The sequence below is a fragment of the Gymnodraco acuticeps genome, unplaced genomic scaffold (assembly GCF_902827175.1).
Source record: "Gymnodraco acuticeps unplaced genomic scaffold, fGymAcu1.1, whole genome shotgun sequence".
Lineage (NCBI taxonomy): Eukaryota > Metazoa > Chordata > Actinopteri > Perciformes > Bathydraconidae > Gymnodraco > Gymnodraco acuticeps.
Genome location: NW_022989982.1, coordinates 1,596,827 through 1,613,570, shown reverse-complemented (window position 1 = coordinate 1,613,570; position 16,744 = coordinate 1,596,827). Strand labels below are relative to the sequence as shown.

At 42.7% G+C, this 16,744-nt stretch overlaps 1 protein-coding gene across 2 annotated transcripts in view; it reads right to left on the bottom strand.

The window, feature by feature from the left end:
* Positions 1 to 1,429: 1,429 nt before the first annotated feature.
* The window catches only part of LOC117543653 (matrix metalloproteinase-16-like), a 55,725-nt gene continuing 40,410 nt past the window's right edge, over positions 1,430 to 16,744 (bottom strand). Inside the window, exons 8-11 of one of the 2 annotated variants that reach the window (XM_034212064.1) lie at positions 11,324 to 11,462; positions 7,511 to 7,661; positions 6,729 to 6,844; positions 1,430 to 3,510 (exon numbers count right to left, since the gene is read on the bottom strand). In XM_034212064.1, the coding sequence (XP_034067955.1) occupies positions 3,176 to 3,510; positions 6,729 to 6,844; positions 7,511 to 7,661; positions 11,324 to 11,462 (741 nt within the window). In that variant the 3' untranslated portion in view covers positions 1,430 to 3,175. The remainder of the gene's footprint in view (positions 3,511 to 6,728; positions 6,845 to 7,510; positions 7,662 to 11,323; positions 11,463 to 16,744) is intronic. The other variant, XM_034212065.1, reaches the window with a different exon arrangement.

The window sequence follows — 16,744 nt, the reverse complement described above, 5'->3', positions numbered from 1 at the left end:
CCCTGGCCAGTGCAGGTCAGTTTAGCACCAATATTTTAGCCTGGCAGTTGTATAACAGGCTGCTGGGCACATATGGATTGTAATGTCTCTGAATCTGAGGTTGCAAAAACACTCAAATAAAAGACCAAGAAGCAGGAAGAGATTGACTTATTGTAAGCCAGACAGAGACTCAAATACACCGAGGCGGGCAACATGGGGTTTGTGGGCCAACTTATTACTTCTCTAACACCCACACTGCATTCTGCTCAGAGCACGCACACGCACACGCGCACACACACCCACACACCCAAGTAGAGGTAAGTCAAATACTGCTGACTGACTTTTAAACAACTGCTTGTGTTACTGCTATCAGGTGCGTACAGAAAACACATCAGGGAGAACAGAAATAGGCACATGGACACACTCAGCCTCTACTTTACAGGGACGGAGGGAGAATAGACAATAAAGAGCCTCAGGAAAAAGCAGCGATCTAAACATAGCTGAGCATATAATGCTTTTGTTCAAAAGCAGAGGCAATTTCACCAGCGAACAGGCCTGTGATGAGACCCGATGAAGTGTTATCCCTGAGTGTAATTTACACACACACACACACACACACACACACACACACACACACACACACACACACACACACACACACACACACACACACACACACACACACACACACACACACACACACACACACACACACACACACACACACACACACACACAACACACACACACACACACACACACACACACACACACACACACACAGACCGCAGTCAGTAAACTGGCTTGACCTCAGCTTCTTTGTTGTAAGAACATAAACTGTAAGTTAAATGTGTTCAGGCAAAGATAGAATAAACAGTAAACTGCTCCTGTTTCACTTTTGCAATAAATGCCCACGCTGCACTGCTGGGATCCTACATCTAAAGCACTGATTTGTATCACACCGCCCGAAAATACAGAAGCATAAAATAGGACTGCTGGACTCTCAGGCCTGGATCAGAACACATACAGTTTTTGTTTCTTTTATCATATTCTTATTTTTCTTTCCTGCTAATGGCTAGTTTATCTCTGGAATTCAGGGTTCACCGAAGTTCTTTCTGCAATGTTTGCATAAAGCTGGTTCCAGCCAAGTTGCTTAAAGACCAACTGAAATCCCATGTTTTGTAGTAAAACAGGGAGAGAAACTCCCTCTGGAGGGAACACAGGGATTTTAGCCTTTGCAGACCATTTACATGCACAGAAACCTATAGAACACACTACAGGAAAGGGAAACCCCTAAAGGCATAATGTGGCCCCTTTAACCGTAGGGTTAACATAATCTAAGGGTTTCAGAAACACTCAGTAGAATCAGTTGTGGGGAACACATACAGAGACAGCATGGACCCGCATTGAACACATGTGCACATTAAAAGATGAGCAAAGAGTCCAAAGGCAGCTCTTAATCATATATTGATCAATTTATTCATTCTGTCAGGACACGTTTCTCCGGTGTCCCAAAGTCTTACACAAAGAAGTCATTGTGAGATGTCCAATTTGTTTTATACCAGAAAACAGGAAAATAAAGAAAAACTAGTATGTGATCATGAAAACAGACACACATTCAAAGACTGCGCCATGACAGCGAGGACACTTAAAGTTTGCTGAAGCCAATTTGATTAGCCAATTCCCCAGATGTACCACTTTCATCTTTTAAAGGTTTTTCTCTGATTTAATTGTACCTGGAAGTAAGGGGAGGGGATGTTGGGGTACACTTAAAATGTACAAAAATAAATTCAAACAATATTTTCAAGACAAACCTCCTCCTCGGGTTTTGAGGGGTTCTGAAGCCACGTTGAGCAGAACTGGTTGGATGTACAGTAAATGCTTGCATGCACGTTGACACAGGCACTGATCATGACTTGGTGTCTCACTTTGTGGGTCCTCAGTCAGGAGACAAAGAGCATTCTGGGAACTGTAAGCTCTCTCAACAAGGCAGTCAACAGGATTACAAAAAAAATGGTCTGTCCATTCACAAATAACCATTCAGAGTGACCATTTTGGATGCACACTTCTTTAAACTGAGGGGAATATGGGCCGAGGACAAAAGAAAATCCAGTAACAAGCTCTCAGGCTCATGATGCGCCTGATTTCTGTTGTATGGAAATGATTAACAAATATTTTAACACATAAAAAATAGTGGCTTTACTCCAGAACCTTCCGACATCTTTTTTTACGATACAATACATTACTCTCAATACAGGCTGAGCTACTGTATATCTGTCCAGAATGGCTCAGCAAGCCAGTGCTGAGAACTCTGGGTAATGTAATAAAAAACATAAAATACCAATCACAAGAAGCGCTCAATTAAGTTCTTTTACAAACAAACAAAAGCGGTATACAAAATAAAAAAAATAAAACAGCAAAACCGATCACAAGTATTATGATGTATAATTAAGGCGAGTTAAAATATTGCAGAATAATTTGGCCCCTGTGTCTCAAACAAACTGCCACAACAGTCAGAGCTCCCCGACTCTTAATCGCTGCAAAGATCCAGAGAACGGAAGGGAGGATGAGCTGAAATGGAAAAAAGAAAGTGATCCTCTTTGGAGAGAATTTGATTATTTGGTTTCGTTTGGTCTCTTTCTCAGGAGCGTGTTAAAGGGAACAGTGAGGACCTCATTTTGCAAATGAATTGAACAAAGTAAAAGATGTAAGATTGGTAACGTGATTAACTCGTGTGTATCCGAGACAGTTTATCTTTTGAGTACAGTATGAAGCGAAGGGGGCACCGAGATCAGAAAATATAAAACTGCTGTTTCATCAACAGCCTGATATGACAGATGACAATGCAGTGCCCTGTGGGAAGAGTGCGTCCTCGTTCTGGTTAAGAGCAGTCAGGCAAAGAAATACAGAGTTATGGGATAGGAAGTCAAGTTTCTGAGATACAAAGTGATACCGCCCCTCTTTTTTTACTGCCATTCCAAGCAAAGAAGATCCCCACAAGCTGTCCCCTCTGTTTGTTAAAAAGGCGGAGGTGAGCGGAGTCAGCTTTCAGTCCTGGGGTCACCTTATGCACGAGGGGCCGCCTGTTTCTGAACAAAAGTATCAGATCAGCCGAAAGGAGGAGGCGTGGCTGTCACTAAAGAAGTCCAAAGTCCACTGTCCTCCTTAGTGAAAGGTGGGGCTGTCCTCCCTCGGCCTACACCCACTCCTGCATGGAGCGCTTGCAGTACAGTATGTGGCGCGGCGTGCCCTTCCTCTTGAACTGCACCACGGTGTAGACCAGCACCAGCAGGCAGAGGGCCAGCACGCAGGGGATGACGATGGCGATGGCCTTCACCGTGTTGGCCTCGTTGTCCAGCTCGATCACCACGTCCGAGGTGCCGTCGTCAGCCGGCGGCCGGGCGGGGTCGACGGGCATCAGGTCGCAGCCCATGAAGTCTTTGAGGATGGAGCGCGGGTAGCCCGGCTCCACCCGCAGGAAGTGGTTGTTGAACTTCCAGTACTCCTTACCCTTGTAGAAGTAGGTGTAACCTGGAGGAAGCAAAGAGAGGACATGTGAGAACATTGTTATCTAGAGTTAGCTAACACACTGGCTTCCATTGTTTAATGTCAGTTTCTCCTTAAGCGTCAAAGTGTACTGGAACAACTTGGTGAACACTTTTAAAATCAGCAACAAGCTTTACAGGGTGTGTTTATTGCTGCTCTTTAAACACATATTTAAATATATTAAATTCAAGCGATAACTGGACAACAAGCCATCCCATCTCTTTGAAATAAACTGGATAAAGTGATGGAAAGATTAACAGTTGAATTTGTCTTATTGGCGGAAGATAAATATCTATGCAAGTTGGATTTGTTCTCCGTAAAAGTACATATATCCATGTTTTAAAACTTCATTTCAAAAGTACATACTACACTTTACTAAAGTAAAAGGGCATCATTTGTGTTAGCAAAATGTACTTGCTACAGAATTGACATTTAAAAGGCTTATACCTTATATGATTTGAGCCCGATTACGGCTACAGTAACATTAAAGCAACATTTCAATGATGTGGCAAATGATTGTATCTAAAATAGCTATTCTTTATATATATATTATAATATAGTTCAGTAGTTTCACCTGTGACAAAGCATCCTATAAGATAATGTGTACAAATAAACTAGTGCCAAGTATATCCCACCAGTGTTGACAAAAACACAATGAAATTATTCCTAGAATCTTTTTATATAATGTGTTTCTGTGTAGAAGGTTGTTTGTACACTATGTGTGCCATGCAGGACAAAGTTCAGCTCACTTTCGATCCAAGAGGAGCATCTTCTTTGTAATGACAATACCGAACAGAAAAAATAGAGATGGAACTGAAACCTAAGTGACAATAACCTGCCTGTGCTGTGAGAGAGAGCACCTCAGACAATTGTTTTTTGTAGTGTTCCATTTCAGCTCCATTATTCAGCTGAGGTGTCTCTGCCTGTCCCTCGGGACTCATTATATCTGGTCATAAAGGAGGAGACACACCCAGCCAGGAGCCAGAGCCCACAGCTCATATCACACAACAACAACAAGTCATCCAGAGCCATGACTGGTGCTTTCTCCAAAGAGCGAGCATTTTTTTGGGGCGGCAATTGTCCCGATGTCACACAAGTTCATTAGTTCACTTACACAGTGAGTCAGTGTTTATTTTGCATGCTCTCCCCTAGAGGAGAAAATACTTTGTTTGTGTCGAGAGAAATTCAAATGACGACAAATATTATTCACAAACCCATTCCGGCAGACATTGTGACACAAAATAAATTGTGATACAACAAAATCAAGAATAGCATTATATTTAAACACCTTGACATGACGACTCCTACTTTGCCAAATGTTAAATGTGTCCCTGGTTGTGAGAATATATTCGGTGTAAAATTGAGCATGACAGCCTGGCAGGTTTTCAAGCTCTCCTCCTCCTGGCTGGCCCCTTTAACACCGTGTTCTCACTATTTATTATTAATGCACAGGCTTCTTCTCTGGGAAAAATAGGCTAGGTATTGTCTTCTTTAAATCACTTGTGAGGGGATGAGGCGAGGGAGCCCAGAACGAAGCTGTAAAAGATTCATCTGGAAGGGGAGGACATGATCAAACAGCATGAAGGAAGAGGAAGAGGATGTGCTCAAATACGTCCTCATACGATCAAACAGCATGAAGGAAGAGGAAGAGGATGTGCTCAAATACGTCCTCTTGTCTGAGTTTGTGAGAACGACTGAATGCCTATACAACAGACATCTTTCAGCTGATTATGAGCAGTAGGAAACCTCTCATATCATTTTGGGAAAAACACATACTAGCTTTCCTGCCAAAAGTAGTTTGAGCCAGGAATCGATCAGCTACGCCAATAGCAAAATTAGCGTAGCTTAAAGACTGGAAGCATGGGGAAACTCTTATACACCGTGGCATTGTCTATAGAAAACTCACAAATGTAAGTATTTTATCTTTTAAATTGTGTCTTGTGGTGACTTTTGAGTAACACGCGTTAACTGTTAGTTTCTCCTAAAAGTAAGCAATAAGTATTTCCTGGAGTCCTGTTCTTCAAATAGTTACTCATTGCTTTTACATTTCTGTTTTTGTACAAATGTGGCTTCATGACATGCTAAGCTATATACTTAGCATTCAGACATAAAGTGGTACAACTCTTGTACACAACCCACTTCAAAACCTCATTTGAAGTTCAGATGAGTATTGTGATTTGTATTTGTTCTCCAATCTGGCCTCAGCTACTGCAACACTTTTCTCCTACATTGAACTCAAATGAAGTGCAGTTATTGAGAGACTGAGAGATCCAGATGAAGCAACCACCACATGTTGAGCATGAATATTAGGAGAGGGAGAGAGAAGGGAGGGGGGGTGAGAGGTGAGGCAGCCTGAGCTCTGTGGGTCAGAGACAGGTCTTCATTGCCTCGGGGGCCGCTGCTCGGCAACATGTTCACACACCATCGTCATCAAACTCAATTACGCCTGTTATCTGGGTCAAAGTCATGAGCGTGCCACTTGACACACTGTCTGCAAACAGATAGCCCGCCAAACAACACCAGGCAGAACCATTCTTATATATATGAGATGCACACATCCTCCCCACCCTTCATGCTTCGCTTGATGCCCGCTCCACCTGGACACGCCCGGCCACTGATCTGGCATCAGATCCACAGCACAGATGGCCGAGCCTCAGCACCACCTGCCCTGCTTTTTCCAACCCAGGCGATGCCAAGACCAGGCCCGAGCCCACCTGGCATTAGCATCCAATGGAAAAGGCTTTTCACGTCTTCACACTGTCAGGCTGGCCTATGGGAGAGGTGTTTGAGATTTTTAAATCCCGCCTCCCCCACCCTTGGCGAGGACCAACTGGCTGAAACCGGAATGAGGGCCCAGCGGTGGTCTTGTCCTTTCTGCTTTCCACAATCCTGCTCCAACTGGGTCTCATGGAGCAGGATGGACTGATTTTGGAACATTGTGCTCGTGAAACAATAAAAACGGACCTCTTTTCATCTTTCATTTGCTGTACACAAGCACTATCGGTCTGTTTGCTCCTGATATGGCGTGTATGGAAGCGTGCCACCCACTAAACCTCAGTATAATAACTGGGGCAAATTTCAATCAATGCTACCCTGGATTACGTCCCATGCAGCGTGTGCCAGTGACCGTCTGAAATCAATGCTGCTGGCACACGTAGCGCGCTGTTATGCCAAAGCAGAGTATCAGGCAGGACAACTCGTACCATTGGCTTTGTCCACGAAGGCCCCCTGTGGCGAATCAGGCACACCTCTCCACACTGTCACAGACTTTGGGTAGCCGGGGTCCATGGTTCTCATTTCCTCATTGTAACGCCAGTACCTAAAGGGGAACAAATGATGAGCAGCGGGAAGACAAAGCAGGCAGTATCTCTATGCAGGCAGAGGGGAATAGCTGACAACAGATGGTCCTTTATTTCATGTGTTGTATCGTAACACCATATGTCAAACTGTTCTTTTTTTCCGCCTTCCAACTTCATAATGCAATGCTAATTATCAATCACATGCAGCGACCTTTACTAACACTACATGTAAGATCTCCACTCCCATTATCAAATCTCCAAATTATCCATTTATTTTCTGAAAAAAGTGAATCCGCTTCGATAGAAAGTGTTTTTTTCTAACTTAAAGAGGCCCTATTATGCTTTTTGTGGTTTTTCCTTTCCTGTAGTGTGCTATATAGGTTTGTGCAAAGGCTACAATCTAAAATTCCGAGTTTCTCTTGGAATGGAAATTGCAATAAGCGCAATATTTGCTAAAGATAAAATATGTAAAAAAATGTATATTAATTCATTAGGCATCGCAGAGAAGTCCCGGCCTACAAACACTATTCTACAGATTCAATACAAATGTGTAAAGATCAGAAAAAACCCGCCATGATAACTTTGATATACTTATCTCGTAAATAATGTTTAAAAAAAGATCATTCCCTCTAATGTCCAGAATCATCTCGCAGTATTACATTAAAGCACTTCCTCGTTGCACCCACCTGTCCCCTTTGAAGAAGTAGGTCTTGGCCACGTCCTCCCACCACACGGCCGTCTCGATGCTCTGGGCCGGCATGCCGTGTCCGAACTGGGCGATGTCCTTGGGGTATCCAGCCTGCAACACTGTGTCCTTAAACACCCAGAACTGCTTCCCTGCACACCGAGGAAGAGGAAGGGGGAAAGAAATGAGATGAAGAAGGACAAGAAAACAGCTGTGATTACCCTCCAGGAGCAAAACACGGAGAAGGGTAGATTTACAAGGACAGATACAAGCCTTGTAACAAATGGCAGGCAATAACCTGTTGCCTTGTATTACTCTTTTTGAAGTTGATGTTCTGCTAATTTAAAATAGGACACACGTCGTGACAAGCTCTCCTTGCCCTTGCCTCAAGGAACTCTGGGAACTTTTGAGCATTAGCGAACTGAGCTGTTAACACCCAGCTGAGAATGGCAACGACCCTCATGGGAAAATGTGCGACCAGAGACAGATTAAAATATTTAAAAGAATGTTTCCGAGCCCCAAGCATCAAAACAAATGCATGAACTTAAAGAAGATTGTGGAGGATTTTCTGCTAAAAAATCCGAAAAACATGTCACGCGTTTCTATTTTTCAGATCACATTATGCAATTTTTAGTTTGACCCTCTTTCTCTTCCGGAAAGTGTTTAGGGTTAAACAGACCAATTCTGACACAGTGTGACCCCAGGAAGTGCTTTTTTGCGTCACTAGTGGAGGCGTAGGGTGTTCCGACAGGAAGTGGGTGGGGGGTTATGGGAAGAGAAGTGTGTCGCAAGAGAGGAGGAAGTTGAAGAGGTGGAATGACGAAGTTAGAGCAGATCAACTAAGAATGTCGTATAAAGAGTCGAATCGTGTCACAAAGACTCGACTTTAAATCATTATCCTTTCAGACTATTCCATTTAATTAATCAATGAAATGAGGCTTCAGCCTGTCAGCATTCATTATTCCATAGAGTGGAAACAATATTCATCACAAAGACTATGGATTTGATCAAATCTGTAAAAACGTTCTCAGCTATGACAAAATATAAATCTGGCCCTTTCTCTTTTATGTAAACTTTGTTGAAGTAAAGATGAGCAGAGAAAACATAAAACGTCTGAAAAATATGTGTATGTTTTCAATTACCAACTATTTAATAAATCAGGTTTTACATTACATTTTCCTCTACATGAATGGCAGATAGATTATGATATACTTTTGCAAAGTCAGCTGTAAAATGACCGGCACAATTGCAGGAAAAGAGTGTGAAATAAAGCCCCCTTAATCCCGGCACTCATGCTTTAGCCTCATAAAGACCACAAATCTGACATTTAGCCTTCAGAAAGTATTTACTCTATAAGGCTAAGTGGAAGAAGGGAGATTTATAGATGGAGAGATACTGTAGGACGGCTAAATGTAAGTGGAGAGGAGAGACCTGCAGTGGCCTCTTGTTGGAGAGGAAATTCCTGTCATTTCACCTCTCTCCTTCACAGTACTCATTCTGGGTCACACTTCCTCTGACACACACACACACACACACACACACACACACACACACACACACACACACACACACACACACACACACACACACACACACACACACACACACACACACACACACACACACACACACACACACACACACACACACACACACACACACACACACACACACACACACACACACACACACACACACACACACACACACACACACACACACACACACACACACACACACACACACACACACACACACACACACACACACACACACACACACACACACACACACACACACACACACAATATCCCATCCACAAAAGTTCGACTTGATTCAGAAAAAACTAAAAAAGCTCTCCAAACTTTATCTTCTTGTTTTAAAATAGAAAAATTGGAGTTGACTCTTTTTGCCCTCCACATAAAAGTCTGGCTTCATCTTCAGAGCAGTGAGGGCAGCTTTGATGTAGTGGCAGCGTCTGCTTCAGTGAACCACTAATCCCCCGCCTGCCCTCAACACTGTATGAAGGGGGATATATATTGTAGGATGAAGGTCTGATCCAAAAAGAGACCCCTCCTCCATAAACAGGCCACACACAAACATACAGCCAAATGAAACACACGTGTGTGCAGTGAAACTATTATGTAAAATCAATGTGACATTAAATGTGATCTAAAATATCACTGATATTTTTGTGGAAGCGTCAATGGTCAAGAAATAGTCAGTATTGTTGATAGCAATGTATTTGGCGACGTTATTATTATAGAATGAATCTGTTCTTGATATAAGCTTGATAGTTCTCTGTCCGCCATTTCTGCATTTTAAGTTCAAAATATAGAATACTTATAAATGTGCAATAAGCATATGTCTGCAGACGTTTGGGACCTGCTGATGAATCGTCTAGCTCTAATCCTAAAGAACACGCTCTCAGACATGTCTGCAGGAGGTAAATTAAACTGTCTGTTCTTCGACACGAAAAGGCAGCAATCAGACTCCGATTGGATCCTGCCTCCCGAGGGGAAATACATTAAGACATATAGATCTTACTGCATGTGTAGGGTGCTGTTAAGAAACCTTGATAGAAAAATGTTGTTCGATTAACTTGATTGTAGTTCGAAATGCAACCTCTTACTTTGCGATGTAGGATAATGGAATATCTTGATGCTATGGTTTTTAAAAGTCAACTACACCTTCTTACTTTAAGATCTGGAAACAGGCAACACAGCCTCAAAATGGGCAGAAGTCCGGACTGTAGGAATGAAGAACACATGCTGAATCTATTTCTAATGAAAACCAGTGGTGTCTGTTCACTGACCTGCTCTGTGATGGCTGAACATCGCTAAGCTAATCAGTGTCTCAGCCATGACTCTGAAAGTACACTCTGAAGCCTCCATCTGTGCATTTGACTTCAGGAGAATTCATCAGACGAGGCGCTATTAGACGAGGACCTGCATTAGTATCCTGACCGAGTTTCTTACTAATGTTTTCTTCCAAATGGGGACAGACAGACAGAATAAGGCCTTCTGGGAAATCAGCTGTGCGTGTTCAAATGAAAAATAGCATTCTGTTAGTAGAAGTTTTCTAAATCTGCGCGCAATCCTGTTGCTACCCACCAAAGGGGAAGAGAGCAGGTTGTTGGAGGATAAAGCTCCGCATTCAAACGTGGAGAGATTGCGGCGCACGCGAGACCAGCAGGGCTTCCAGGAAATGTTTGTTGTTGAAAATAGAAACATGTCGGAGAGGAGATTTGTCGTTTTATCTCAGCTGACCTTCATCGCTAACCTCTCCTTTCATCAACACACTCGCCTTCTGTTTCTTTCTCTGGACTGTTTGGAAATAGTGGTGGCTTTTGGATTTAGACATAGTTAGTGTAGATTTGAATATGTTGACAAATCTCTTCAGAGGTTAAAAATGAACTGTAGACTATATCAGACAGTGAGTATTGAAGCTCTTTGACCCTGACAGTGATTTCCATGTATTTTAATCATGTTTAGCTACAGTTGGAGATTTAACCTAAAACATATATCTAGCAGCAGATTATGGTGGATTAAGTGGGCAAAACATTGCATTCATCTTCTACAGATTTATGTTGAACTCTCACACGGATAAGATCAAGGCACTTCTTTGAGTGAACATACAGCAGCGATTAAAGATTTAAAAAGTGTGTTCCTTTGTACGGACACGCCTGAATATTAAAGACATGCGCATACTTTTGTACAAAATGTGTTTTTGGGCTGAAATGAATGAAATCAAAGATCAAAGCTTGACAAAGAGCTTTACACAGACGCACTATGACAACAGCGATGATGGTTACCTTTGAAGAAGACGAACCTTCCCTCGCTGTTCTCGTAAACGGCGTCTATCTTAGCCGGCAGGCCCCTCCAGAAAACACTGATGAGCATGGGGTACCCCGGCATCACCGAGTTATCTCTCACCCGCCAAAACCAGTGATCCTGAAAGAGACGAAAGGACGCTGTTAACAAGCACGATCAAACTCAACAACAAACGGCCCTGAACCAAGTAAAAGTGTATAATACATTCTGCACTTGGTATCATGTTTTATAGGTGGAACAGTGTTTTGCCAGGAGGGGAAAAGCATTCCATAATTTGGTACCCCAAAACCTGAATTGAAATTTAGAATTGACTTCTGCGAGCGATACACTTAAGGGGATGAAGATCTGATTAACAGAATGAAACTGTGATTTCACTATAAAGTAGGCAAGTGCTCTGGAATATTCCAATTACCTGAAAGTATCTTTTAGTAACATATTTGAGAGAAGTCGATGTCATGAGTGAGAATCTTGAGTTTCTGAGAGGAGCAGATGAGATGTGTGATCTAGTGGCCATCCTAACAGACTGTTTCTGTAGGGACGCGACATTCTGTGAATTAGAACATCTGATGGAGGTGAGTTGAGGCCAGCTCCTCACTTTCACGGCTGCTGGCGACGATCACTTCAAGCTGCTGCTGTGATATCTCCGACGGCTTTAAGATCCGCGTTTACTTTCTCAGGTTGCTGAGGAAAGCCCACGAGGCTGCCGCTACGCACACAGAACGTACTGGGAAATCCATCAAGGAAAGGGGGCAGAGTGATCGCCAGGAGCTTCATGAGAAGCCAAGGGTCTCTGATTTCCTTCAGAGGGAGTGTGGGGAAGGGGAGACGTGAGCGCAGCCAAGTGGAAGGTGTGTCTTTTTGATGTTGGATGAAACTTGATGACAGAAGGGAGGCGAGGGGAGGCCCAGCTGTGAAAGCCATTAGAAAGCAGAGATGTCCCACCCTTTGGCAATAAACAGCCAATTGGGTATTGGATGGCCAGAAAGCCTGACTTCATAGCGAGGGATGCAGAGACAGAGAGAGGGGAGACAACACATCATCCCTACCCGCCTCACTCACAGTGAAAGCTGAATAAACAGGCCATTTATCAAACCTAGGTTCTCTCCTTCTCTCTCTCTCTCTGTGTCTAATCCAATTGTTTCTCCGGGACTCTCCTCTCTCCCTGGACTCTTCCTCCTCTTTCTTTTCATTTCCCCTTGTCCCTCATTCCAATTCCTCCTCTTCCTTTCCGTCTTTATACCTACTGCCTCCATGGATTTCAATTGTTCATTTCCACTGTACATGGCCCGGCCAGTAATTGGAAACAGATACAACTGTGAAATTGGATCCATTAGAATTCATTTTGAATTTATAAAGCAAGAATGTTCCTTCTTCCACCTGAATGCCCGACCAGCCCGGGCTCCACCTTTAGGAGATTTCAGCTTTGCAATAACACAAATGTCTAGAATAATTACAAATGTAGGTTTATGACATTTAGGTCATGGATTACTTGTTGAAAGTCAATCAAATGACTGAAAGAAACTCCAAATCACTACAGAGAGTCCATAATGACCACAAAAGATGGAAATTGACTACAAGAGAAACACATTGAGATAACATTTTAGAAATTAAAGAGATGTTTTTGCCAAAAGAGAAGAATACCTTTTTCAGATACTCATTAGAAGTATACTTAAAGAGCCACTACCAATTGTTCACATTATTAATCACAATAATGTTCAGAGAGGAAGAGCCAATCAGACGCAAGGATTTACCTGACTTCTAAACATTGACTACTGTTCATTTCTTTCTCAAAAATCCTTGCTTTTTCTCATTTTATTTTATAACCTCAAACCAGGCGCAATTCAGGTTAGTCCCCGGTGAGCATCTGCGGCCGCCATGTGTGTGTTCGTGTGAGTGAAGAGGCGAGAATATGACAGGCAGCGGTGTTACGATCACCGTCTCGCTCACCCCTCACTCGGCTAATGTGACGCACACACATGGTTGACTGAGAGCAGACAGCAGGTGTAAATAATTCAGAGGATTGAGGTTGAAGCCTGAGAACACATCAACCATCAGTATTGCTTTACACAATCACCTTTTACTGAGGAAAAGGACTGCAGAGGAGTTGTTGTTGTTGTGTTTTCTCAACTCGAAGCTACTATATAGACTCTTCAAGCTTAAGCTATAAGCTAGGGATGCTCCGATCGCCAATTTTGGGGCCGATCGCCGGAATCAGTATCGGCCGATACCGATCGCCGATCCAATCGAGTGGGCGGGGCCTATGGGGATCTTCCATTTAAAGTGATGTTTAAAACTCAGTTAATGGGGCTCATTCACTGGCGCTTCCACAAACAACAACCAACATAATTATTACATTCAAATGAAGTACATTATTCAAGTTTACGTTAACTTTGGATAATAACAAGGGAGAAATGAGCGGAAGCACTTTCTCTCCCCCTCTCTCCCCCTCTCTCTCCCTCTCCTGACAGCCTGTCAGTATCGTCTCATGCAGCTCACTGACCCAGTAATGAGTGACCCGACAGTGAAGAATAAATATATGTATAACTAGTTTAGCTTGTTCCAGAGGTAGATAAAATAGCTAAGTGGGTTAGGTCTAACTCTTAGACCGCTCACCGGTCCGTCACAGCGGGCGGAGCAGCAGGATTTCTGCTTCACACACGTTGCATACCGCTATTTTATTGTCATTTTCGGACACCTTAAAATACTGCCAGACTGGTGAAGCCATTTTTGCGAGCTTGTTTTGCCGCGCACAGAGAAAAGTCTCATGTATTTTACGTCATGTGATCGGCTCTCCTGATCGGCCTTTATAGAGAGCACCGATCGATCGGCAGAGAGTGAATATCGGCCGATCGATCGGAGCATCCCTACTATAAGCAATTGTTCGGCTTTTAACCCGCAGTTTTGATCCTTATATGGCAGCTTAAGAAGTTTAAACAACATTCTTTCCTCCTAGTTATACAAAGAGCAGAGACACTGATAAGAGGGGACAGCTCAGTGCCCCGTTGGACAAAATGTTCTCATTAATGGACGTCGGCATCAAAGCTTGTCTCCAACATTAACGACCAAGTGGCCAATCCAGAAACGAAAGGCAACCTCTGGGGTCCAAGAATCCCCTGCTCTAAATCTGTCCACATCAAGGAAGCAAGGTCTCCCAGTGGCTGGTAAGAGGGTGGAGCTGGACTGATAAGGATGTGTTATTTTATACCTGACTGTAGGCAGTGCAGGGGGCTTTGATTGTAGGTCTGCTAAAAACAACATGCATCATATTAAATGAGAGCAGAGGTTGAAACCATTACTAAAACAATGCTTTCCAGAATTTTTATTTCATCTACGCTTTAATGTAAAGGTTGCACTGAACAGTGGGTATCTCACTAGCTTCAAATGGCAGTTAGGTATATGGATGTAAACTCTCTGGAACACCTTGTATTGATTTCCAGAATGATGGTTCCATTAAGAAAATACTAGACTATAAAAGGAGTATGTTCTTAAGGAATGTCTGGCTTGAAAGCCTGGTTTGGATTTTCTTGCTTAACAAACTGACAAGATGGCAACGAGCCACAAATTCAAATCCAGACTTCTAAACGTCGGCTGGTCGAAGATTGTATGTACATATTTTACTCCACTCCAAGCCTGATGGGAAATGAACATCCTCTTGGTGTCTTGCTGTCTGGTTCGCTGTCTGACGGTACAAGTGAGGTCACAGTCTAGTACCATTTTAGTACGGCAGTGAAAATGAGCCTGAGAAAAGCATATACATGAAAGAGTTATTCTCTGTCTCATACAGTTTGAGGGTTCACAGAGAGTTGAACCTGAAGTGCCTCCAGCCATAAAAGTGGTAGCTGTGTAATTTCACTGAGGCATTTACTGGTGACACTGGATCTACACGCCGTGAACCTCAAGCGACCCTCTGTCACCCCACCGGAGAGGAAGATGATCGATCGTAAACTACCACCTTAAGAAGCATGACGCTAACCTGCCTTTGTAGATTAACGTGCCTGGAATAAATCAGGCCTTTCAGCTTTGTGGGGAACAAAACCTTTTAAACCCACTGGTCACCTGAAATAGTTCCTCCAGCTGTGAAAGCACTTGTGATGTTCCTTTCTCTCATATAATCCAAGTAGTCTGAGTTACAACCATGATGCTTGAAAGGCAGAACAAAAACAATTAACCTTTTACCTCCATCTGTAACTGCAACATTATCACTGAAGTAAAAGGGGCACTAAACCGATTTTACAGTTCAGTTTAGACGTAATAGCTAAATAATGTCTTCTGTGGCTTTTGAAGCAGCTTCCCCAAGTTGAATAATAACCCTGATGATGTCATTAGAGTCATACCATCTTGGGCTTTGAGGAGTGACGTTGAAAAAGAAGGCGTTTTAAAAAAAATAAGTTTTAGGGTTGCATTATGGGAAGTGTAGGATCAAACATTTCCCAAGCTTGACCCATACTTAGGGCTAAAAGTTAGGATATCTCTGCCTCTTCCTGTGTGTCCGCCAACGTGACAGAAGAGCAATACTTAATGTGTGATTTTCTCCATTATTAGTTGTATTACCTGATAATTACATGTATTAATACCTGCTGTATTAGGAATACATTTATACAATTGCTTTGGGTTTCTTAAGTGAGATGCGTAAATTCAGCATGGATTGGATAGTCTAGCATAGTTTGTTAAAACCTTACATTGTATAGAGTACAGAAGTAGATCTAGACGAATGTTGAATCCTAGTACAGAAAGTGTACAAATCTGTAGACTTGAATACACTTTTGTCAGAGGTAGAGGTGTGGCATTAATGAGGTGAATATCCTTAGGTCCCCTTTTGGAAATCAACAGGCTCCACTCTTGTTCTCAAACATGGGGAGTTTGGATGTTTACTTTTGGTTCTTTTTCGTAAATAAGATTAATCAAAACCACATGAGAAATCACTCTCAGTCAAAGTAATACGTTCAAACAGCATCTATGCAACCTTTCCTTGGGAAACTTCAGTGCTCTCAGTGTATTTCACAAGATAAAGTCTTGTTAAGTCTTCCCTCTAAACCCCTACCTACTTTACAATCCGGACCACCTGTGGACTTCAGGGCCAGTGGGACTGCTGAGATCTCTGCTATAATGACTTGGCATCGACTTGACTCTGCTCTTCCAAAACAATCAAGTAGGGATGGTGAGTATAGTCCTGCTGTTTAGGACATGGACCTACATCATGAAGTAAGTAAGAAGATAATCAATCGTATAATCGAAAGAAAGACGGAAAAAATCACCTATTTAAATGCCAGCAACAAGAGACGCTGCTTGAAATAAAACTAGAAGTAAGCCAGAGCTTTACATCATTCCTATTCTGTCAGCCATCATTTGAATCAGTCTTTAGTCTAATACGTAGACCTTGGCACGCTCTTAAGGGAATATAT